General features: G+C 42.8%; 1 protein-coding gene across 1 annotated transcript; it reads left to right on the top strand.

The window, feature by feature from the left end:
- Nucleotides 1-22890: 22890 nt before the first annotated feature.
- Nucleotides 22891-23610, top strand: LOC147455877 (bifunctional TH2 protein, mitochondrial-like). Its single transcript, XM_086513771.1, has one exon. The coding sequence runs from the start codon at nucleotides 22891-22893 to the stop codon at nucleotides 23608-23610; it is 720 nt and encodes a 239-aa protein (XP_086369897.1).
- Nucleotides 23611-26052: the final 2442 nt, after the last annotated feature.

The following is a 26052-nucleotide window of genomic DNA, read 5'->3' as shown; positions in this document are numbered from 1 at the left end:
GAGTGTTTATATGCGTATTTTATGTTGTTTTGACCCTAGGAGAGGCTTTAGGGACCTAAAAACGACCCTTTAGGATCATTCGTTTATTGTTTTTGCGTACTTTAGGACGAACAATCGCGATCGTTGTACCTCTCCAGAATGCTGTGACAGTGATAGGATCTGTTCCTGATAGTCCCCTGTAGCTTCCCTTCAAGTTTCGTGCGATTCCGATATGATTTGCATGGTGAACGGGCGTGATGACTGTAGAGCTGTGTAGAAGGACATAGGTAGATTGCTTGGCTTTAGTGCGATTGATTTGCTTGTAGAGTTAGTAGTTTCATCTCTTCAAGTTCACTGCATTAGGATTGACAACCTAATGAGTTTCCATGCCTTATCCAAATCGCTTCCTCTGTATCGATAATTTTATGTTGATGCTTGAGAGCTATGCTATGGACGACCGTCGCGACGACCCGCAAACATTGGCGCCGCTGCCGGGGAATGAATCTTAGGTGATGAGTGACCGAGTCCGTATTCACGGTTTTGTTATTGTTCCAAAAGATAATTTCCATTCCATTTACATTTCAGTGAAGCATCTAGACAGGGGTTTAGAGCTTAGTGGAGTCTAGGGTCGGTGGACTGGCTAGATCTACTCTTGAGAGATATAGGGAGTTGTGAGTGAGGTTGCTTCAAGCAATTTTTCTCTTCAAATTTCTTTGTATCGATTGAGTACTGATCCATCATCCATTTTTTATCCTGTTTGTTTTGTTTGATTCATTTTCTTATGTTCTTTCATTTCTGTACTTAGGAGTAGGATAAGTAAATCACATTCCAGTCAGATTTGGGATAAAAGTTAGAGTCGAGAAACCAGAAAACCATAACTTTCGAAAAAAGGCTATAAGACTCTGAAATTTTGAAAATCTGACCAAACAGAGCTGAAATTGATTCAAATCACAAAGTGGTAGCACCAAACACTGGGAAACACTTATCAGAGGGAGCAGACAAAATTTCATCAGATTTGGCCTCTGTACTACAATCGCGATCGGTGTACCTCACTGCCAGAATTGGACAAGATTTGACATGTGCCTTCCTGATAAGATTCTAAACAAGTTTGTCTAAAGCAACCACACCCAAAAACATCAAAAATCAAGGAAATCTGGCCACTTGGGTAAAACTAGCCTGACAGACCCAGAAACTGTAAAATCTTGACTTTTGGTGATCCAAATGCAAAAAGACTTGGGGGATAGCCTTAAAACATCAGTGTCTACAAGCATGCCAAATTTGGTCTAATTTGGGCTCAGAACTACAATCACGATCGGTGTACCTAAGTGCCAAATTTTGACGAGATTTCATCTGTGGGATCCTCAAGTGTATACAAACATAAAAGTCTAAAGGACCTAGGGTCAAAAACCACAAAAAATTGGTCAAAACCAGTGAATACAGATCCAAGTCAAAAATTGCTAAATTAGCATAGAAATTGACTTTCAGTAGACCAAAACACGTCAAAACTGAGAAGAAAGCATACAGAGGGATAGCCTGTATACAAGACAATCCCAAATAGCTTTCATTTCCCAAAACAAACACCAAAATCAAGTCAAATTTATAAAATTGGGAAAACAGGCACTTCCAACCAAGAAATGATAAAAACTTGACTTTTTTGAGTCCAAATACAAAAGTGTCTGGCAGGTAGTCTTAAAATAGCTTAGTGAACAAGCTGGTAAAGTTTCATCTGATTTGGACCCAGAAGTACGATCGCGATCGATGTACCTCTGGCCCAGATCTAGCTCATTTTTGACCTGATCATAAACCTAGGTTACAAAAGATACCAGGAGTTTTCAAAACTCAAATTGGACATATTGTCAATAATTTGCAAGCAAAATTGTGTTAAGATCATTTTGAAGTGTTGAATCTGCTAACAATTGGAATGATATAGTGATCTCATAGCTATCCAGTGTATTCACTTGCAGAGACCGGTCAAGTAACAGCCCATGCAATCGTCGGAATTGAAAGATTTTTCCATCTCCAGGTAAGAGGTTTGGATTCGGTCAGTAAATCCCACTTTCTTCATGTTTTTGAGATCGGGAAAACAAATCAACACCACACACCTAAATTTAGCGGATCAAACGAGTGTCGTGTCAACGGAGGAGAGTGTAAACCAAGGGATAGTACGCCAATTGGAACCGATCCTTGAAGAAGTCATTTCCGATACTTCTTCAGAGAGATCTTCAGAGAGCTTCGCAGAACACTTGGGCAAATAAAACTAAGCGAGAGAGAAAACATGGTCGCATGACCATCAGACCCCTCGGCCACGCTAAAGCTATTGTTCATCAAGTATCAATATGACAACAAGCAAGGTGCCAAGATATACAAAGACGGTATGGACCGCTACTGTGTGAAAATAGAAGATAGACCAAGCGAGTTCAGGGACTTGGTGTCTGTAAGCTATAGTGGAGACAGGTACCTAGATGACGAGGGTATCATGTATTTGGTAGTCCTAAATCCTAACATTGTAGACAAGTGGGGATTGATGGGCACAAAAGCCAAAATAGACGAGGAACATGAGGAAAGGGCTCCACATGAACTTACCGAATGTGAAATTAAGGCGAGAAAACGAAACGATGCGAATCAACACGGATAATGTCTACCTGGGGCTATACAAGTATAATAATGGAGAGTAAGATCTCTATTATAGATGTGAGGAACCCTACGTTGGGGAGATGACTGAGCGAAAAAAACTTTATGTCTTCACCTACACCGAGGGAGTGGAAATGAAAATTGCCGCATATGACAAGTATGGAAGACGATATGCAGCAATCGACAAAAAAGAATTGGAGGGTTATACGTATTTTGGGGGACCACTTCACCATTACTATGTCAGTCCAAGCCCTCTTAGAACAGCACCTACAACTGTTGTGCCAGAACCGTTAACCACAGGTGGAGGGAGGACTCATGTAGCTGATTCTTTCAGTCGGCCTCATTATTCGATGCCAAGCCCCATGGAAACATTACATTCCAGAGAATCGATGGCTACGAATCGAGGTAGTACGGTTCCTATCTCTACACATACGGCTGTAGGTCCGACAGTTGCAGCCATCCCATCACATTTGCCTCCTAGTAGTAGATTTGGGGCGGGTGAGTCAACGAGAGCAACCTACGACCTCCCTGATGTACGAGAACGATTAAGTCGGGACATGGGAGCAATGAGAGTGACCGCAGGCCATAGACGGATCAGACCGTCCCAAGTAGCAAAGTGCATGTCAAAGAAGTATAGCGGCTCGAGGGATCCATATGCCCATGTATCGCTTTTCAAGCAAGTCTTAAGAGCGGAGCAGATCACTGATTTCCATACTCAATACGAGGGATTCGGGCTGAACTTGGAAGGGACGGCCTTAACATGGTTTCAACCTTTAAACCCTGAAAGTTTTCCGAATATTGAACATGTATTGCGCGAGTTCACAGAAGAATTCTCAAAATGGGGTATAAAGCATAATACTGTATCGCAGATATATGCTTTTAAACAAAGGGAGAATGAAAAAGTGAAGGAAGCGACCTTGAGATTCAAGCAATACATTGAGAGATGCCCGAGAAGAGAATTACCGCAGGACGTATGTGCTCTTCGTTGAAGGACTTAGGAATGAAACCTTGAAAAAGGACCTTCACTTGAAGGCATGTAGCACATTTCAGCAGGTTATGAGGGAAGCATTATATCTTGTCGACAACTGCAAAGCATATGGGGAAGTGTCCGAGGATACTGATTTAATAGCCAGTGGCTCTTCATCGATTAAGAGTGAACCCTCTACCAAGAAAGATGCTCAGGCGTCCTTGATGCCAACAGCTGATCAATTGATAGAGGAGGTAACAAAGAGAATGCAACAACATGTGATATCAAATCCGGTGATGAGACAGTCTCAGACGAGGAAGTGTGACGCGTGCGGGGGGGATCATCCGACGCCATGGTGCACACAACAGCCTAAATCTCCAGTTGCGAGTGGACGAGTACTGAAATGGTGTGCCATAGAGCAGAAATGGACGAATCATAGCACTGAAGAGTGTTTTTATAACAAAAATTTTGTGAGGGAAAGACCGTATGGACCTCCAGCAGGACCATCTCAACCACCTCCTCCAAGGTATCAAGTTGGACCAAATATGAATTTGGTAGCTGGAGCAAACAGACCTCAACCTGTGTTGGGTCAACAACCTCCATTACCACAGGAAAATAGGGCCATGATTAGATACGCTCAACCTTATGAAGCATCACCAGGAACGAATAGTACACTTAAAGTGTCTTATTACGAGGAACCAAATGAGCCTTATGCAACTGAACCCGAATCACAAATATACGCAGGCGAAGCATATCAACCGTGGGGAAATAGTGAGGGTATGGCACCACCAACGTATATAGCACAACCTTCGAGAGATCAATATTTGGTAGACGAGAGAACGTTAATGTTCATTGCGAACCAAAATTACGGATATCCCAATAGAACAGGACAACCTATGGGACCACCTCCTCAAAATCAACCAACAATTGGACAGTGCTATAGCTGTGGAAGTACGGATCATTGGGAGCGTAACTGTCCTTTCAAGGGCAAAAGAGTGAAAATTTTTGGGTTTTGCGGCAGATGTGGCGTGAATCACATATTACCAGATTGCCCAAAGAATCCGGACAACAAGGGAAAAGCGACTATGAATATTGTGGGGGTGATACCAAGCGCTAGTAGCGGATCAGAAACCGATCCCATGATCCGAATCAACGCGATAACGAAAGCCCAAACTAAGGATTTAGGAAAAAACGAAACTTTGGAGAAAAAGGTCGAGTTGCCCATACCAACAGAAAATGAGAGTTTATCCGTTAGAACTCAGCGAAAATCCTGGAAGGCAAAACGAGATAGGATGAAAACGAGAAGGTTGAAAACGCAAATTGCCATGCAAAACGAGTTGCATGAAACAAGGGAACAACTCAAACAAGAGAGAGAGAGTAAAACAACTGAGGCCAACAACAAACCGAGGAAAGAGTCCTCAGGAGGATCAGTCTTGGTTGACAAAGTGCTAGAGCCGTTAGATGCTCTATTACAAGCATACGAAGCAAGGCTAAAAACAAACCAAACCTTAGAGCAAAGATGGTTGACTTATCCTCAACCAGAAGTGGAAACGAAGCGTTTGGAAATGTTTAAATACCTCATTGAGACAGCCGAGGCGTTGATGGAACCTGAAATAACTAGAACCCCAGAACAAGAAGTATTGATTCACAAAGAGCGAGAAAAACTAAAAATCTATGAACCAAAACGATTAAACGAACCCAAGCCAGAAACAGTATTGCCACTGGATCAGCGAGTTGTGCCAAACATGACTGATGACGCTAAATCAATGATGATGATGCCAATTTCGGAGGTGGAAAAACAATGGCCACAACACTTATGGGAAACCATTAGAAACAGAAAGAATGGAAGCGCGACATTACAATCTGCTCCAATTCCTAAAATTAACATGGATAACGGATTTTTTCCAGCCGATATACAATCGTTGTATGGGGATGCGGGAACGGAAATTTTGGTAGAAAGCAAAGCCCAATCCTTGAAAACCCTGCCTTCATTTATAGGTGAACATGAGGCACAATCAGAGATAAGGTTAGTTCCATCCCAGATAAGAACTATCCCACGTATGGTTGACTCAAAGAGTCTTCAAGAGATGCTATCGACACCTATAACATGCACCATCACGCTGTCTGAACTCTTGAGAGTCAAACCACATTTGTGGGAAGACATGGCAAAACATATGGAGCACAGGGAATAAAGATTCCTCTTTCGAAAAACCCTCCGGAAGAAGAAAACGAACGGGGAAGTCAACCCAAAGCCCGACCAGTGCCCATAAACAAGGTCGGAGATTACTGCGAAGGAGAGGAGGGTAACACAACATTACCTGTTGAGTATCAGGATATAACAACAATTGCTATACTAGACAGTGGAGCTGGAGTAGCGATTGCTACAAAGCAAATCTGGGAGAAGTGGGGCCGTCCAGCTCTCAGAAAAACTAGGATGAAACTGCAACTCGCAGATGGGTATGTAGAGAGGCCGTTGGGGATCCTGGACCAAATAATTGTAACTTCGTGTGGAATTAACTATGAGCACACCTTTGCTGTGGTGGATTTCGGAAAAACGGACAACTTTGACATTATTTTGGGACGACCGTTCATGCATCAACTCAAAATGATACAGGATTGGGGTTACGATCAAATCTACCTAAGGCACGAGGAACTAATAACGAAAATCAACATGAAGGATCATAGCTATAGAGACGTTGTGAAAACACTAGCGCAAGAATTTAATTCTACCACTGTAAATGAAAAAGAAATACCTGCGTGGATGCAAACAATAGCGCATGTCTGGATGTGTGGAGCATCCGAATGTGGTGAGATAATCCGAGAGGAATGCGTTCTGGAAAGATCCGCCGAAGACGAGGCTTATTTCTCAGAACCTTTCCCGGAACATCTATTTGAGCCATTCGGGTGGACTCAAATATTGTCAACCTTGGACGTATGTGTTAACGAATGCACACCTACGAAATTTTGTGACGAAGAAGGATACGACCTAGTAACGTTGCAAATGGCTAGCGTTGTCCTTGAGTCGGGATCTGAGAACGAGGAACAGGAAAAACCTCCACGTGAGACTGGTTGTAAATGAATAACTAATGAGGTATCTGTAGTGAACGATAGGAATAAAACAGAAGAGGAATTCACGGATTCACTATGCTGTGACTTTCCATCATTGGACGACGAAAACCAACTGATAGAGGCTGATGATGAAAGATCAAGCGCATCAGAGAGGAATGGAAAATACAGAATGAGACAGGACAGGTTTTACGAGTTTCATAACCAAAAACCTAGTCGACAGGAGCGGTATAAATCCAAGAGAGCCAGAAAATAAAGGACGAATAAGCATAATCCTATGCCTCTTGTCAATGACAGAAGGATATCTAAAACTTGTCAAAGCTGAGGATTGTGTCAAAGACATGGTCACTGGCCGGTTTACCAAAACTAAACCATGGGAAAACAATAAGAAGAACAGACACGAGAAGCGGATGACTAAGTGGCAAAAGGAGAGGAAAACGGGGTCCGAAATGACCAAAACAGAGAGGAAAGAAGAGTACAACAAGCTCAAGCGAACCCTTAGAGACATATGGACGACCGACTTTGAAACAAATGACGATACGGGTTCTGACAAGATAGATGCACCGTCCCATTATAAGAAATATACCATACAAGATAGGAAAATCATAGTGCAACAACCTATGAGGGAATTAAAAGAACCGGGTACATCGTATGACGGTCCTGAAAAAGCCAAATGAATAGATCTAGCGGAGCCAGGAGAAGATCCAAAACCTGCATATATTGCCACGGATCTTACTGATGAGGAGGAAAAGCTTTTGGTAGCTACTCTTAAACAATATAGAGATGTGATAATGGCTTTTGGCCCAACAAATGCACCAGCTACATTTCAAAGGCTAATGGGTCATGCTTTTAAAGAATATCTAAGACAATTCTTAGAAATTTACATGGATGACTTGTGCGTTCACTCCCTTGTAAGACTGGAGCACATAGAGCACTTGACCAAGGTGTTCGAAAAATGCAAGTTGTATCGCATTTGCCTGAATCCAGAAAAATGCGTCTTCATGGTAAGACATGGCAAAATATTGGGACATATAGTGTCCAAAAATGAGATTTCGACAAACATGGAGAAGATCAGCGTCATTGTTGATCTACCACGACCAGCAAGGGTGAAAGAGGTATAGGCATTTATGAGTCATTATGGGGTATTATCGCAGATTTATCTACTCATACGCTATAATTGCAAAACCACTTTACGCACTGATAACTAAATTTGAGTGGACAGAAGAGTGCGAAGAAGCTTTTCAAACGTTGAAGCAGAGATTAATTTCCGCTCCAATATTGAAAGCTCCGGATTGGGAAAAGATCTTTCACATTCACGTGGATGCATCAGCGTATGCAATAGGATGCATACTTGCACAACCTGGAGAGAACAACATGGATTTTCCAATAAGTTACTCCAGTAGACAATTGAACAACGCAGAGAGGGATTACACGACAACTGAGAGGGAGGGATTAGGTATGGTCTATGCGGTGAAAAAGTTTAGACACTACTTACTTTCCAATAAATTTGTATTCTTTGTTGATCACCAAGCACTATTGTACTTAGTAAACAAACCTTGCAGTACGGGAAGGATTGTTCGATGGTTCATCATACTGCTTGAGTTTGATTTCACAGTAGTGGTCAAGAAAGGTACTACATACCAAAGAGCGGACCATTTATCTAGAATGATGCATGGAGAAAACCCTGTAGGAGTTGACGATGATCTGCCAGATGCGTATCTTTTCAACATAGAAATAGTTCCAAGATAGAGCGAGGACTTAATTCCTTTGCTGACTATCCGGTCTTCGAATATGACAAGACAACCATCTACCATTGCAGCATCCAGATCATTAGTAATGTTAGCGGGCAGGTTATATAAATAGGGAACGGATCAAATCCTTAGGCTTTGTATTGAACCTGACGAACGGGAATTGTACCTAAATCAGGCTCATGTACAAACAACGGGAATTCACAATGAGCATGCACAGATGTACCAGAGATTGATGAGAACGGGTGTGTATTGGCCAAAAATGCAACATAGTGTTCATATGCATGTCAAATCTTGTGCAAATGCACGCTTCAAAAGCCAATAGAACACGTGACTCTATTCAGATTGTCTGTAGCACCCTGATGGAGTAACTACATCGTTGAATACCTCACCACCATGACACTGCCTGAGGGGATGAGTAGATCGCGAATCAAAACAATCATGAAAGAGGCAGAAAACTATGTAATGATTGAGGACGCTCTTTACAAGAGGGGAAAGGACCATCAATTGAGAATGTGTGCGACCAAAGAGGAATACATTCCTATCTTAGAGCAAGCACACAGCGGACAAGCTGGTGGACACTTCTCAGCTGACAAAATGGCTAAAGCAATTCTTATTGCGGGCATATGGTGGCCTACACTATTCATGGATGCTGAAGAGTTTGTCAAACGATGTGATGAGTGCCAGAAAACAAAAATTCCAAGAGCGCGCGACGATATGTCCTTAAGGCCAATGATGGGGGCAAGAGTGTTTGCAAAATGGGGAATAGATTTTGTAGGACCGATAGCGCCTCCGGGGCATAAAACGCACACTCAATATATTATAGTGGCAACAGATTATCTAACAAAATGGGTGGAAACTAAAGCAACAGCCAGAAATGATGCAAAAACGACAGCACAGTTTTTATACGAGAACATTTTCACCAGATATGGCTTACCAATTGAGCTCGTGAGCGATAGAGGCACTCACTTCATCAATGAAGTAATCAAATTCCTATTGGACGAATTCATGGTAATTCACAGGAAGTCCGCTCCCTATCACCCACAAGCGAACGGCCAAGCAGAAAGTACGAATAAAATTTTGGTGACAATTCTCACCAAAATTGTCGGTGAATCGAGAGCTGACTGGGATCAAAAGCTGCATTCAGCTTTATGGGCGTATCGAGTAGCTTACAAAACATCCATCGGAACGACTCCATTCAACATGGTTTATGGAATGCAAGCGATTTTTCCACTTGAATTCCTTATTCCCACACTTCGAGTCGCTAAACAATTAGAATGGACGGGCCATGAATTATCCAATCAAGTAGATGTCCTAGAAAAACTAGATGAAACTAAATTGAGAGCCGTTGCGTCAATCTATGCGCAAAAACGAAACATCAAATCATTCTTTGATTAATACGTAATCAGCAAGGAATTTGCTACTGGGGATTACGTTTTAATGTATACCCTAAAACAACATTCTCGAAAACTCAAAAAGCGAGGGAATGGACCCTACGTGATTCATGACATATCATCTAGCGGTGCCATCAAACTTGCGACATTAGAGGGAGAGGAAATGCCTAACTGGATTAGTGGTTGCAGACTAAAGAAATATAACTTGCCACTAACCACAGAGATGCTTGCCAAAATACACTCTGCGAAGCAACGCAAGAACAAAGCAAAAGAAACAAAAGCTCAAGCGCAGGAGGAAGCCAAAGTCAGGATTTTAAAAAGAAAACAAGCATTACAACAACAAAGACTTCCTACACCAGCGAACACAGCTCGAATTCCTTTAGCTATCATTCAAACTGATGAGCAATGGCAAATAGGAATTGATGTTCGAATCAATGTCAAACTCCCACATGGCAGGTATCAGCGAGCATTAATTAACACAGGTGCAAGAGTGAATGCGGTCAACTTCTCCACTTACAAGATGCTAACAGATGAACCACTCGTGCAATCCACAATTGATCTACGAGCGGCAAATGGTGCAACAATGCCAACGATGGGGATAGTAAACTTGCCAATCAATCTTGATGGAAACAGTTGTCCTAATCAATTTTTCGTAATGAAAGACGGAGAAATCAGAGAATTAATATGTTTAGGAGTTCCATGGATGAGAACGTACAATGCAGTCACTGAATGGTCAGAACATGCGTTAAGGTACACACACGACTCTAACATGTACATGACTCCATTCGCAAAAACAGATCACTCGTGGCCAAGTATCCCCATCGACAATAAGCAATCGGCTATTCAACAAAAAACAACCCCAAGGTTATTCAGAAGGTCTGGATCAGGAAATCATTGCTGACCAACAAACCGAGAAAGATATGGCTACCTAAGGGCAAACTCTTGACGGAAGCGGAATCATCTCCAAAACCTTTCGAAGCTACTTCCAAGTAGAAATGGCAACAAAAAAAGGATAACGCTAAAATACCAGAGCTCAAAAGGAACACCAAAACTCAAACCACGAAGCCTGAATCTTCCAAATGGCATAGGAAACGGGTGAAAACTAAAGCAGAATCGGTGCAGATTCAACAAACCACATATAAATGGGTTCCAAAAATAGTTGCCGGCACAACACCCACAATCAAGGAAAGAGCAATTCAACTATAGGCTTTCATGTTCCATAAACAGCTACCCTCACCATCAAAGGCCACTGAAAACTATATTCAGTTCCCACATTATGCACAACATATTGTTACCCAACGCATTGTCTCAAACATCAGAATAGGGCCACATGACACGGCCATGCATAGACACAGAGTTCAAAACCCATGCACATGCACCACCCTTCGTCTGGGACGACTCGGACAAGGAAGGGGAGAGTAACAGTCAAGGCCATTAAGAGATCCAAGGTGTATATATTTACATAATGTGTGTGTTTTTTTCATTATTTAGAGTTCAGTTTTGAACAAATTCGATCAAAACCTGGCATCTTTTAGTAGTTTTTTTTTGTATCATCCGACTAGCATAATAATGAGCTGTAATATCAAATTCGGAGCATTGGGATGCTTCAAGAGAAAATATATGCTTAGGGGTGATTATAATAATTTTGGTTAATTTTTTGCCAGTTAATAAGTATTTTCATTTTATTGTGTTTGACTTTCGTTAATAAAACATCTAAAATGCAAAAAATCTCGCTCACAAGTGTCGGAATCAAGTTCTGGAAGCAAACGCCGAAGTATCATGATAAAATTATCAAGCATGGAAGATATGAAGCTAATCTGAAGATGTCAAATTTCGGCCTCAATGATCATGACTACATTTCGCCAAAATCGCATCAAACGGTCATACGACGCCGGAATGATGAACTGTTCGACCCACAAGTGGTATGCAGATTAAATCAGGATCAATGGTGAAAAAAATCAACCCGGTGTTATGAAAATCTCGGGAAGATATAGGTCAGGTAGGCCAAAGTCTAGCTCATTGTTCATTTCACCTTTTGAGAGAGAAGGAGAGAGCTTTTTTGACCTAGAGCGAGCTGCCACGTTTCTGCCCCATACGGACGATTGGAGCCAGCATTTCACACCAGATTTCACAGGTATGTTCCCTATTAAGTAAAGATCAAGTCTATTATGCATGCAAGCGCGAATCTTTGCACAAACAGGTGAAAGGATCGAATCACAGGTCGGATTGGGTCAAAGAAGTCGAGGGCCCTTAGAGGCATCCATGCAAAACTTCTTTCAGCCACAGAACACATCAGTGTGCTCCCCACAAGGCCAGGAACAAAGCTATGTGGTCAAAACCATATTTGGTGGTGGTACACTGATCGCGATTGGTGTACCTCCCTGACAAAAACTGGGACAGATTTTGCAAAACACCTCCCCTCAACCTCGCCTACAACCTACTTGTGTCAAAACCAAATTTGGCCTCCATGGTACGATCGCGATCGATGCCCCATGTGCAGGTTTTGCAACTTTTGAGTGGGCCCATGCTTGGAGCTCAGATAAAAGTACACCCTCTTGAATTTTCAAGGAAAATGCACAATTTTTTCTCATAGAATGGGCCCAATTTGTCAAACACAACAAAAAGGGAAAATTTGACCTAATACTACCCAAATCTGGTTAAAAATGATGATGGATGGTTTGGAAGGAATACTTGTCTGACTAAGGGTCAGACTAAGGGTCAGGACAGTTACAGGAAACCTCAGATGGATCTCAGAATCTCCTACAAGTACAAATATGGTAATTTCAGTTTCGAATGATCACACAAGCTAGACTTGGAGCCGAGGCAATGCCAAAACCACCTTAAGGATGCTTAAACATCACATGGATATCCAAGAAATGCCTGAAAAATGCACAAATCTGGGAAACCTCCTAAGACAGGGCACTAAAGTGCCTGATAAGGTCAAAATCAGACAATGGAGTAGGCTGATAGTAGCAGAACATCACAAGAGCAGTGGCAACTCCAGAACTAACTTCAACTAACTCCAAGATCCAACCAAAATTCATCGGGGAAACCAAATATGGTTAGACTTAGTAAAATATGGTCAAATAGTGAAAAATTGCTCTAAATTGTTCATTTTAAGTCCAAACTTGAAAATAAATCATCAGTAGGCTAGGCAAGCATAGGAGTTCATGACCATCCAGTTTTCCCCAAATTTGGCCTCTGTACTACGATCGCGATCGGTGTACCTCAAACCAGAATTTGACCAAAACCTATCATATCCCTTGTACACATCTTGTTCAAGTCACCATCCAAGTTTCAAGCCAATTGGACATCAAAAACTCATAAAAAATCAGAGTCTAGTCCAAAACTCCCTTGTAACCCAGAAATGGGACCTGTAAACTCAAAAGTGGTCCAAAAAAACACACAGGATGGACCAAAATGACCCTCTAACTATCAGCAACCCACTCATATGATCAAATCCAACTTTGGCCTCTGTACTATGATCGCGATCGGTGTACCTCAGATCCAGAACTGGCTCAAATTTTTATCAGTCATAGCTCTAGCATTCTTAGTCCCACTGGTGAAATATGGACAAGAATGGATGAAATTTGTTCAAATTATGATTAGTTTTAACTTTTGAACTGTTTTTTACTAAAAGTCTAAATGCAATTGATTGCGAAATGAAATTCTGACAGCTTGTGATTCTCCTGACACAGAATGCCTCGCCCAAAGAAAGACAGGCAGTGGACAACGACACCATATGAAGTGGAGGAGCTTGCCACAAATGAGAAGGCTCACATCTCGGATGAAATACTGGCTCAAGTCCCTGCCCACATCTTCATCTCAAAGTTTAAGGATGCTAATGGCGACTTGGTGAAGACAACTATCATGCCACGGGAGATATGGACTCTCCACAAAGGCCGGAAGTAATAGAGGCTATGCGGGCAATACACTTGGAACAATTCTTCAGATTATAGCCATGGGGAACGGATTACATGAGGGCCCACGAACTCATGAGCTCAATACAATATGATGGGCAGGCAATGCTCACAGACAAAGATGGGTCAAGGTTAAAGTAAAGATCACAAAGGAGATCATCAATGAAGCCTTGAATTTCCTCCCAGGGCAACACGATTTGTTAGCAAAGACAAAGTCACTAGACAATGAGAAGGCATTCGTCAAAGCGAAGGGGACAAATACAAATACACTGACATGATCTACGGAGAGCTGGAGTTGCCGATGAGATTGATATCTCAACATTTCAGAGTTCAAAAGCCTCCTCTCTACACAGAGCCAATCCTGCACAGTGCCGTAGTCATGGCTCTAGCGACAGCAGATGGTAGATCCATTCGCTGCAACTACGGATCTTATATTTGGATAATCTGATTGAAGCAAATTTGAAAAGCTCGGCAAAAAACAAAACCTACATGAGTGCAGGGCCGATGCTAACCAGAATAGCATACCAGGCTTTAGGAACGATCGAGGATTTGCCAGTTGCCAGCTCACAAACGGCCTTGATCCAGAAAGCTAAGCTGGTTGCACACTCTGTAAGGACAACACCTGGTGCTACATCATCGCGCTCAGCGAAGGCCACCATTAAAAGTTCTAGTGATGAAGAGAAAACGGAGACAGATGACAAAGGGAAGTCTCAGGAGTCTAAAGATAAAGTGCCTTCAGAGTTTGAGGAAAGTGAGGAGGAAGATTCTACAAAGCCGCTTGAGAGAAAAAGAGGAGAGAGAAGTACAATACCGCAGTCGGACTTGCAAAAAGCGTATGCGGAAGCCCAGAAAAGGGTCGAAGAAAGACGCACCAAATTGCGGGCTGACAGACAAGCTCGAGCAGTGGAAACCCAACAAGCACAAAAACGAAGATTAGAAAGGGAAAGACAAGAAAGGATAGAAAATGCAACTCGCCTACGGGCTGAGAAGAAAAGACTGGAAGCGGAACAAAAGGCTGCTGAAGTGGACATATCCTCACAGTCCACGGAACAAACGAAGAAAAAGACGCGATTGAAGAGCAGAATCAGGCTGAGCAGCTTAAGCAGATCCAAAGAGATAGGAATCTGGATGCGCGACGCACGGCGGATCTCACCCGCCAAAGAATAATCAGGATCCTAAAGAAAAGGAAAGTGGAAGCATCTGCATCGCAACAAGGCGAGGAAACTTCCAAAAGGAGGCATGTGCGAGAAAAATCGAGTCCGCCTCCTCCCTCACCCAAATCAACTCCTCCCTCGCCTAGAAAATCACCTCCGCCATCACCCAAATCTCCACCTCCTCCCCCTTCTCCATCGGACAAAAAACAACCAACTCCTCCCCCTTCAACCTCGCAAAAGGAAGCTTTACCACCTACAGAATCAATTGGATACCAAGAAGCATGTCAAGTAGTGGCTGGAGAGAGAGAGAGAGAGAGAGAGAGAGAGAGAGAGAGAGAGAGAGAGAAAAGAGAGAGCTTATGCTTTGTTTTCTATAAATCCTATGACCCGAAGTTAGACATGGTCTTGTGTATAAAATGCCATGATCTTAAATCTTCTTGTGTAAGTGTGATTGTGTCATTTGAAGATTCAACAAGAGTATATATCCAAAAAGAAAATGGATGGATGGAGAGAGAGAGAGAGAGAGAGAGAGAGAGAGAGAGAGAGAGCTTGATACCTTTCACGCATGCAATTTTGGCATGCAATGGTTCTTGATTAATTTGTGGATAGTAGTTTTTGCAGATTCCTTCCAAAGCTGCTTCATATGGTGATCTCGTCATGAATTCTCTCAACCATGTTGATTTCTTGCATAAGGCAACAAGGTTAGAAGGTGCAAGTATAAGAGATTTGAATTTGAAGACAGCTCTTCCCTTTCCATCCACGAGTGACATTGTCCAAGAGATGACATTTCAAATTTACATGTCCATGAGTGCACCAGTGTGTTTCACCAATGCACTGACATACATTTATACATTGTAGCTTGTGCCACAATCAAAGCTACGAAGCTGATTCATGATGAGATTCTAACGCAGCGGCTTTTGCAAAGCCATACCGCACTGGGTCACATTGTATCTTCTCAAAGACAATCTAGAGCAAATCGACCTTGTCTTTCAGAGGTTTACCTCGCAAAAAACCACAAGGAGGGTTAGAGTTTTATCAAGCTCGATATTTGTAATCATACAAGATGTTACTGTTATTAATTGTTTGTTGTCCCATTTTTATGATTCGAAAAAAAAGAAAACATGCAAGTCTCCTTGCATGGGAGAGTTTGCACAGTCCTCCCCCATTTTTATAATAAGAGGGAACGTGCCAGGGCCCATGGCAGCGCGCCATTTTCAGTGAGTTCAATAACTGCATTCTCAGTGTCAAAAATCAAGAAATGGTAATGGTTACTCGCTGTACGATAGATTGACTATCGTCGAGGCATGCAAGTTGCATTTAAGCTTCCGTATAACAGCACTGCTCGAAACAAACATGATAGTGGAGGCGGAGTGGACATTGCAAAGTCTAAAGTTGCGTTACCAAGCTTTGGTATGGAAGCTCCAAGAGGGCTCCTTTTTACAGTGGTAGAGGACCATTTTGAGTGCGTAGGTGCATATTGGAGGCGGGGTCGGCTTTCCCTTTGTATTTGGTTAACACACCCCAGAGCTTCATCCACTGTTCAAAACAATCGAGAGCTTTCTATCTTGCTCCTGTCGCGCGTATCCCGCAGTCAATGGACTCCAAGAGAGGCATTCGAGACTGGAAGCTCCTCACACGTTTTGTGATTTTTGAAGTGCACCACATTTAGCATACGTATCGACCAAGGCATTGCCAAGCAAGACAATTTTTTGCAACAACCCTTGACTAACAGTATCAGAGTGAATTTTAAAGCTCATATTGTCATCTTGTGTATAGCCACATACCTTCAAGGTGCATGCGTATGTGATTGCAGTTGGAGAGAGGTCGTCTCTTTGAATCCACTGAAAACAGCCGAGAGCTTTCTGACCCTGCTCCTGTTGTGGGTGAGGCCCTCGCTTCGCATCTGATGAAAACAGCCTAGAGCTTTCGAGCCCAGCTCTCATTGCGCACTTCCCACAATCAGTGCTGCAATTCCAAACACGAAGCTCCTGCAGCAATTTTTTTGCTTTCTCAAGCACACAACATTAGGCATACATATCGACCAAGATAGTGTCAAGCACGGCATATTTTTTGACAATGTAATTTTTGTGCCCATATCAACATCTTGCGTAGAGCGACATGCCTTCAAGATGCCTATGTAGGTAATTGGAATCCGAGAATTCTGGCCCTGGTCTTGTTGCGCAATCCCGCATTTAGTGCATTCCTTGGAAGAGGTGACATTCCGGACAGGAAGCTCCTCTTGCACTTTTTGTGCTTGCTCAAGCACACCACATTTAGCATACATATCAACCAACACAGTGCCAAGCACGAAATATTTTTTGAACAGCCTCTGACTAACAATATATTCCCACAATCAGTGCCTTACAAGAGGCGAAATTCCGGACAGGAAGCTCCTCAAGCACTTTTTATGCTTTCTCAAGCACACCATATTTGCCATGCATATTGAGCAAGATAGTGCTTCCTTGCCACACGATCTTCATCAACCACTAAAATTGATGTGAATTTTTGTGCTTTCCCAAGCGCACCATATTTGGCATGCATATCGAGCAAGATAGTGCCAAGCACGACCACTTTTTTCAACAGTCTCTCACTTATTGTGAAGTTTTGTGCCCATATCAGCGTCTTGCGTGCAGCCATATGCCTTCAAGATGCACGCATAGGTGATTGCATCTGAACAGTGGTCCTCGCTTTGCATCCATTGAAAACAGCCTAGAGCTTTCTTCCCCTGCTCTTGTTGTGTGTGTCCCGCAATCTATTTTCACGCCGTTCCGAGTAGTAAGCTCCTCGAGCACCTATCGAAAACAGTCCAGAGCTTCCTTGCTGGGCATATCCTACAATTCATGCGTTCCAAAAGACGACATCCCACACCACATTTGGCATACATATCGACCTAAGCATTGCCAAAGACGGAATTTTTTGCAACAGCCCCTGACTAACAATATCAAAGTGAATTTTTAAGCCCATATCAACTTCTTGCGTAGAGCCACATGCCTTCAAGATACACGTGTAGGTGATTGCATCTAGACAGAGGCCCTCGCTTTGCATCCCCTGAAAATAGCCTAGAGGTTTCTATCCCTGCTCCTACTGTGCATAACCCACAATCAGAAGGTCGTTTCGAATAGTAAGCTCCTCAAGCACCTTCTGAAAACAGCCCAAAGCTTTCTGGCCTGGCCCTTGTCGATCATATCCTACAATCAATGCGTTTCAAAAGACGAGAGTCCCGTAGCACATTTGGCATACATATCGACCAAGGCATTGCCAAGCACGGAAGTTTTTTGCAACAACCCCTGACTAACAATTTCAGACTTAATTTTTAAGCCCATATCAGTGTAACATTTAATGGCCTAAAAACTTGTGTGTAGCGGAAATTAGCATGAACATAGTGGGCATTTCATTAGAATAGATTCCTAATGAGAATTACAAGAGTGCTTGGGTGGAGAGAGCAACAAAAAGCATAACATCTAGTTAGATAGCATGAACAATACTTTCAAAAGAGAGAGAAATTAAGATATTGACAACAATTGAGGACCGGATTTGCATGGAGCCGGTCCCCCCTCCAAAAGGCTTTGTATTATGGTTTCTCCCATCAAGAGAGACATTGTACAATACAATTCTTTGTGTTCCTTCAAGACTAGCTAGTGCAATGAAGATGAAAGCTTCATGCACTAAGCAAAACACTTAACAAACACAACATAAATTATCCTTGGTCTCAGACCCAAGACCTCACACACCTTCGAAGATGGTGAGAGCTAGCAGGGTATGAGAGTAGATTGAGAGGAAGAAGGAGTATCTTACGAGAAAGATGTACATCTCCTCACATAATCACTCATATTAGCATAGCTTAGCTTAGTAATTAGCTTGGTAGAGGAGATGAGAATGCATTGAATCTTGGCTCTTGGTTGGATTTGCATCCACATGCCGAGAGTATGTCGATGTAGGCTTCTATCTCACAAGCTTGGAGTAGGTGATGAGCTCTCCATTAAAGCTTGGGAAGAGATAGTCTTCTTTACTTCACACATAGACTATGTGTGTGTGTGTGTGTGTGTGTGTGGTAATGCCTTGCAAAAAATCAGCCCCCTCTCTCTCTTGGGCGAGCCCTCTTGCTAATTGCTCTTGCTATCTCCCCATTGGACCTCCCCAAGTCAAGCCAATGATTATTAAGCAGCATAAGTGATAGCCTTCTAACATGTGTCCCCTTTCCCCCTTTTGTGAGAGCTTTAGATAATTTAATAATTCAACTAAACTCTCATTGGACCCCTTTGCCTCCTGGCCTTGCCTCCTGGCCAATAGGAATCAAGCAAGCCATTGGGCTGTTGAATGCTCATTGGACCACTTGGGAGACTGTCCAATAGTCTTCTAGAGGACTTAATTCTCATTGGTTCTTTTATTAAGTGTTTTTAAATTAATTAAACTAGATTTACTCTAGCCTAATTCTCATTGGTCCACCTCCAAGGCCATCCAATAGGAATTGGGCACACCTTGTGGGCATCTGGGCTAGGGAGCTGACATGTGCCCCTCATTCCCTTTGTGTAAAGGGAGCTTGTGTGTGTGTGTGTGTGTGTGTGACTTTCTCTCTCATCCCCTACAAGAAAGGCTCGCCCCCTCCCAAGTAGGGATTGCAAAGACTTTTTGGGTCACACACAAAGCATCCAATTCTCCTAGGGTTGACCTTTGGACACAACCTTTGAATTTTGGAACCTTAGCATTTTGGAAGTCTTGATGGGCTGAACCTTAGGGTCTTTTTAGCCCATTGTTGCACATGGCTCTTTTGCAGATGGCCCCCCCTTTGGATCCCTATTTTCCCTCATTTGGATCCCTACTGTGGCCGGTCTTCTATCTTAACCAATATTCTAGCTTTTTCTCCCCTGGCACTTCCCCATATTAAATGATCAGTTTAAGATGAGAAAATCATTTAGGAGAATTAGATATTGATTATTATGACATTACCTCTCTCTTGAAATCATAGTCGTCATCGACTATGGTGTAGAGAAGATAAAGAATATTCATGAGTCCTTTTCTTAGCGGGTAGAGGATCCCTATGTTACCCTACGACATCATTCCACAATGGATGACTAGTCCATTTGGTGCTTGAGAGCCTGAGGCTGCCGCAAGCATGTCTGCACATTAGTCCTATCAGTCTTCCATAGTAGAGTGACAAGCTCTACTTGGTGTTTGGGATTGGTGGCATTCCGGACAGGAAGCTCCTCAAGCACTGTTTGTGCTTTCTCAAGCGCATCACATTTGACATACATATTGGCCAAGGCAATAATAAGCACAACACCTTTTTTCAAGATTCTTCGACTAATTGTGAAGTTTTCTACCAATATCAGCATCTTGAGTAGAGCCACATGCCTTCAAGAGGCATGTGTAGGTGATTGCACCCGGAGAGAGGCCCTTGCTTCACATCTGCTGAAAAAAGCCTAGAGCTTTCTAGCCCTGCTCTCGTTGAGCACATCCTGCAAACAATGCATTCCAAGAGGCGACGTTCTGGACAGGAAGCTCCTCAAGCACTTTTTGTGCTTTCTCAAGCGCACCATATTTGACATACATATCGATCAAGACAGTGCCAAGCACGACTTCTATTTTCAACAGCCTCTGATTAGCAATATAATTGTGAATTTCTGTGCCCTGCCAGCACCTTGCGTAGAGCCACATGCCTTCAGCATCCTACAAGGTGATTGCATCTGGAGAGAGACCCTCGCTTTGCATCTGCTTAGTGGCACACATATCGACCAAGACAAAGCCAAGCAAGACTTCTTTTTTCAACAACCTCTGAATAACAATATAATTGTGAATTTCAGTGCCCATTTCAGCACCTTGCGTAGAACCACATGCCACATGCATTCAAGATGCAAGCATAGGTGATTACAACCCAGAGCGTTCTATGTTAAGCATATCCCACAATCAGTGCGTTCTAAGAGACGGCATTCAGGATAGAAAGCTCCTCAAGCACTCTTTGGTGCTTTCCCAAGAACACCACATTTCGCATACGTGATCTTTTCTCGTACGTAGTGCCACATGCTTTCAAGATGCAAGCATCAATGATTACATCATGACAAATGTCCCCGCTTTGCATCTTGAAAATAGCGACCCAGTCAGAGGTCCCTGGTCTTGTCACTACTGGGCATATCCCGCAATCAAATGCACTTGAAGAGACGACATTCTAGACATCAAGGCAATGTCACATGCGTTCAAGACGAAAGCATAGGTGATTGCATCTGGAGATGTGACCTCACTTTGCATCTGTAGAAACAGCCCAGGGCTACATGGAGTCCCACATTTGGCATACATGTTGACTAATGGCACCACATCATACATATGAGCACCAAAACATGCATATGAGCCAAAGAATTGACAAGCACAGCATGTTTTTGAGAGCCGCTAAGCAACAATCCATGCAATGAGCACACTGAGAAAGACAGTTGTTGTGGGGAGTTGCCCTCGCGTTTCATCCCAACAAAAACAGTTCTCAGCTTCCTCGGCCAACCCTTGTTGGGCATATCTTCTTATAAGAGCACTCCAAGAGACCTCATTTAGCGAGAAACCTCACTTCGCATCCAACTAAAACAACTGGAGAGACGCCCTCGCTTCGCCTCTGTTGAAAGCAGATTAGAGCTTTCTAGCCCTGCCCCTTTGTGAAAATCTTGCAATTACTGCATTCAAGAATCCACACTCCGGACAAGAAGCTCCTCGAGCACTTGCATAGAGCCACATACCTTCAAGATGTAAGCATAGCCTTCAAGCCAAAAGTATAGGCGACTGAATTTGGAATGATACACTTGCTTTGCATCAGTTGATAATGACTTAAATTTTTTTTTCCCTTCTCTTGTTGTGCACATCTCGCAATCAGTGTATTCCAAGAGGCAACATTTCAGACAGGAAGCTCCTTAAGCACTTTTTGTGTTCTCAACTGCGCCACATTTGGCATTCATATCGACCAGGAAAATACCAAGCACGACATCTTTTTTCAACATCATCATTTTTTTGAATTTTGGCATGAACCTCAAGAACCTTTCATGCGCTGCAAGGCACGACATTTTTCACTAATAGCACCACTATGACTGTTGGCCAACCGTGATCAACATATCTTGCAACCAACTCGCTCTAGGAGACAACATCACCAAGTTAGACATATCCTACGATCAACATGTCTCGAGAGACGACATTTCAGAAAAAAACCCCATCAAGAAAGTCTTTCGTGCTTTCATAAGGGCACCACATTTGGTGTACATATCAATCATCATATTTCCATACACAACATGTTTCTCCAAGGGCCCCCTCACAATGCCGACTGCATAGGTGATTGCATTTGAAGAAAGGCCTTTCCTTTGCATTTGGCGGAAACCTCTCAATGCTTCCTTGCCACAACCATGCTGTGCATATCTAGTGAGCATCTTAGCCGTGAAGAAAGGATTTTCCTTCACATCTAGTGAAGACATCTTAATGCTTCCTTGCCAGAGCCATGCTGGGCATATCCTGTAGCAAATACATTCCAAGAGATGACCGTCTGGACAGAAAGCTCATGAAGAACTTTATGTGCTTGTATAAGGATCCCACATTTGACATACATATCGACCAAAGCATTGCCAAGCACATGTTTGTCCAGCAACCCCTAAGTAGGAATCTCATTGTGAATTCTCTTTCCCATGTGAACATCTTACAGAAGGCAAGAGGCCTTTAAGGTGCAGGCATATGAGATTTGCATTTAGAGAGAGGTCTTCCCTACCAAGAACGACATGTTTTTGAACAGCCCTTGACTAGCACTCTCATCATGAAATCTCACCCTGCAAAGGTCTTCCCTTCAATATGTGTGCTTGGATCAATAGAGCGCAATTGCGACTGCCTCTTGCAATTAATAAAGCTAGCGCTAAAAAGCAAGCACTACCTGCGATTCAAAAAGCTTGCAAATCTATACTATATATTAAGGAGACTGGTTTTCCAGTGCCACATGTCAAAGTTTGCTGCATCCGGTGAGTTTCGGTTTATATGAGTGAGGGGGAGAGGGTTAATCTCCCAAGATGGTTAGAGCTGATGGATCATGTGGCATCTGTAGAGGAAAAACTGATTGACTCTCATGACCAAAAAGAGGATTTGGGCCTCCAAGCATATCTGCTCTCCCTGCAGGAGCCTAAGAAAGGTGATGATGAACAAGCGATGAAGGCCGGCCTCCTCAAAGGCATCACCAGTGAGGACGTCAGAGCTTTGGCTCATAGCTACGCTGCCTTTCGCACCCACTTCTTGGAAGTCCTTCAGAGATTGGCCAGTCTTGATGTGCCACTCCATGTGGTGTCCTGGAACTGGGCCGGTGATCTCATCCGAGAGAGCTTTCTAGCCCAACTACAAACCAAGCTCACAGTCGACTCCAACAAGCTCAACTATGATTGTTATGGTGTCTGTGATGGCACATTCACCCGTGATGTTTGCGACTCATTGGACAAAGATAGAGTCTTGCAGGGCATTCGGGCAGCCCATTGTCTGACCAGGAACTTTGTCGTCTATGTTGGGGATGGCGCCAATGACATTCTTGCTCTTTTAGAGGCTGATGTGGGGATCATCATGGGGGAGGATAGCTTGCTCCAACATATCTTATCCCGTTACCAGATTGAGTTGTCTCCTTTACCGCTTGCTGCAGCAGCAATGCTGGTTGCTGTTGTTTCCAACATGGAGCTCCCGAGCTTTCGGAAAAGTGGAAAACTGTTCCATGCAAGATTTGGATGGGAGGAAGTTGAACAGTTTCTTTTGCTCCATTAGGACACTACTGAGAACAGGTTTTAGAATACCCAGGTGCAGGCCATACTTTACCTGCCTTTTTCGATGTATCATCCCCCAAGCACTGTCCGGAGGTGGGAGTATGCCAAATTTTATGTTGAATTGTTCTTTTAGCTTTTAGACACCAATGGAGGAGCATAATAATCATGCTATAACACCACTGATGATGATCAAATGCACCATAGTTTGGGATGGGGCAGAGTTGAGGGTGTAGGTCTTCGTATTAGGAAAATTTGTCTGCACATGGTGACCATAGGTTCTTGATATGTAGATCTTGCAGATAATCTGAGATAGACAATAAGTGCTACACACATGCACCAAGCCATTTCTTTGGATGTAGGTGTGCTATACAATTGAGTATTGCACATGCAGACTCATTCATGGATGGTCTCTCTTGTTCCTTTGAGCTTGTGTCTCCTCTTAGTGTTGTAATCAGTGTTGATAATGTACATAAAATTTTTGGACCCTTAGGATTCTTGGCATTTGTTTCACTATAAATATGCTATGTACCGTTAATGATTCAGTAGTTTGAGTCTTGTTCTTTGATCTGCAAAGTGGTGTATCAATGATATCACTATAAACCCAGAACTAGCAAAACAAGAAGGTACCTCAAGGGTTATGAGAATGAGGCCATACCAACAATATGCAAGAAAGGGGTAGATTTTATCAGAATTTTTCTCGTAGGGGGGAAGGTAGAGCTGATTTTGCAAAGTGTAATTTTAGCTGCATGTTTAGGAATTTTGGGAAATATTCAAGTCCCACTTTTTGAGAGGAGACTAAAATTTAAGGTTTTTTTAAAAATAAAGTTTGATCTTATGATTGTTTGGGGGACCTTTATGCCATATAGAAACGAGGCCCTGGCGCACAAATAGGAGGCTTAAACTTAAGTTCAAGCCTCACTTTTGTTGTTGTGTGGGATCACATGCCTCGCTTAAACTGACACGCTCAAATTGGGTTTTAGGCACTAGCACATAGATGTGGGGTTCAAACATAAGTTAAGGCTTGACTTGCTATTGCTATGTAGGATACTAAGACGAGGGTCGAGGCCAAGTGTCTTAGATGCCTAAGAAGTGGGCATTAGGCTCAAACTTAGTTCAAGGCACACATGCTAGTTTTTATTAGTGCCATTTGAAAATGAGGCACCAGCACATGTATGTGAGTCACTACAAGAAGTTTTTCAACAAAGCGATGCTGGTACTGCGATGTTAAAATGTGAAAAATTAGACGCGTTGCTATGAGGTCACTATACTCTTTGTTACATAGCGACGTTCATAGCGATGTCAACCCTGTAAAAAATAATCCGAGAGCATAAAAAAACTCAGATCTGTAGATCTAAGTTTCAACGCCCTTTGTGAAACAGGTATACCCGCCCCTCTCTCCCTCTCTCTCTCTCTCTCTCTCTCTCTCTCTCTCACACACACACACACACACACACACACACACACACACTGTAACATTTAATGGCCTAGTAACTTGTGTGTAGCGGAAAACATAGTGAGCATTTCATTAGAATAGATTCCTAATGAGATCAACAAGAGTGCTTGGGTGGAGAAAGCAACAAAAGGCATAACACCTAGTTAGATAGCATGAACAATACTATAAATGAGAGAGAAATTAAGCAATTGACAACAGTTGAGGACCGGATTTGCATGGAGCCGGTCCCATCTTCAAAAGGCTTTGTATTATGAGTTCTCCCATCAAGAGAAAAATTTTACAATACAATTTCTTGGGTTCCTTCAATACTAGCTAGTGCAATGAAGATGGAAACTTCATGCACTACGCAAAACACTTATCAAACACAACATCAATTCCCTCACGGTCTCAGACCCAAGACCTCACACACCTTCGAAGATGGTGAGAGCTAGTGGGGTATGAGAGTAGATTGAGAGGAAGGAGGAGTATTCTTACGAGAAAGATGTACATCTCCTTACATAATCACTCATATTAGCATAGCTTAGCTTAGTAATTAGCATGGTAGAGGAGATGAGCATGCATTGAAGCTTGGCTCTTGGTTGGATTTGCATCACAAAGCCAAGAGTTGTTGGTGTAGGCCTCCCTTCTCACAAGCTTAGAGTAGGTGATAAGCTTTCCATTAAAGCTTGAGAAGGAGAGAGAGTCTTCTTTACTTCAAACATGAGCTAGTGTGAGTGTGTAGGTAATAATGCCTTTAAAAAATCAGCCCCCTCTCTCTCTCTTGGTCGACCCCTCTTGCTATTTTCTCTTGCTAGCATCCTATTGGACCTCCCCAGGCTTAGCCAATGGTAATTAAGCAGCATAAGTGATAGCCTTCTGACATGTGTCCCCCTTTCCCCTTTTGTGAGAGCTTTAGGTAATCATTTAATTCAACTAAACTCTCATTGGACCCCTTTGCCTCCTAGCCAATAGGAATCAGGCAAGCCATTGGGCTGCTGAATGCTCATTGGT

The sequence above is a fragment of the Adiantum capillus-veneris genome, chromosome 6 (assembly GCF_014529385.1).
Source record: "Adiantum capillus-veneris isolate H3 chromosome 6, ASM1452938v2, whole genome shotgun sequence".
NCBI lineage: Eukaryota > Viridiplantae > Streptophyta > Polypodiopsida > Polypodiales > Pteridaceae > Adiantum > Adiantum capillus-veneris.
The sequence above is the reverse complement of the archived record's forward strand: the minus strand, read 5'-3'. Positions and strand labels throughout refer to the sequence as shown.

What these genes read in the sequence shown, in the direction of transcription:
- LOC147455877 (XM_086513771.1), top strand. Translation starts at nt 22,891, where the DNA reads ATGGATCATGTGGCATCTGTAGAGGAAAAACTGATTGACTCTCATGAC.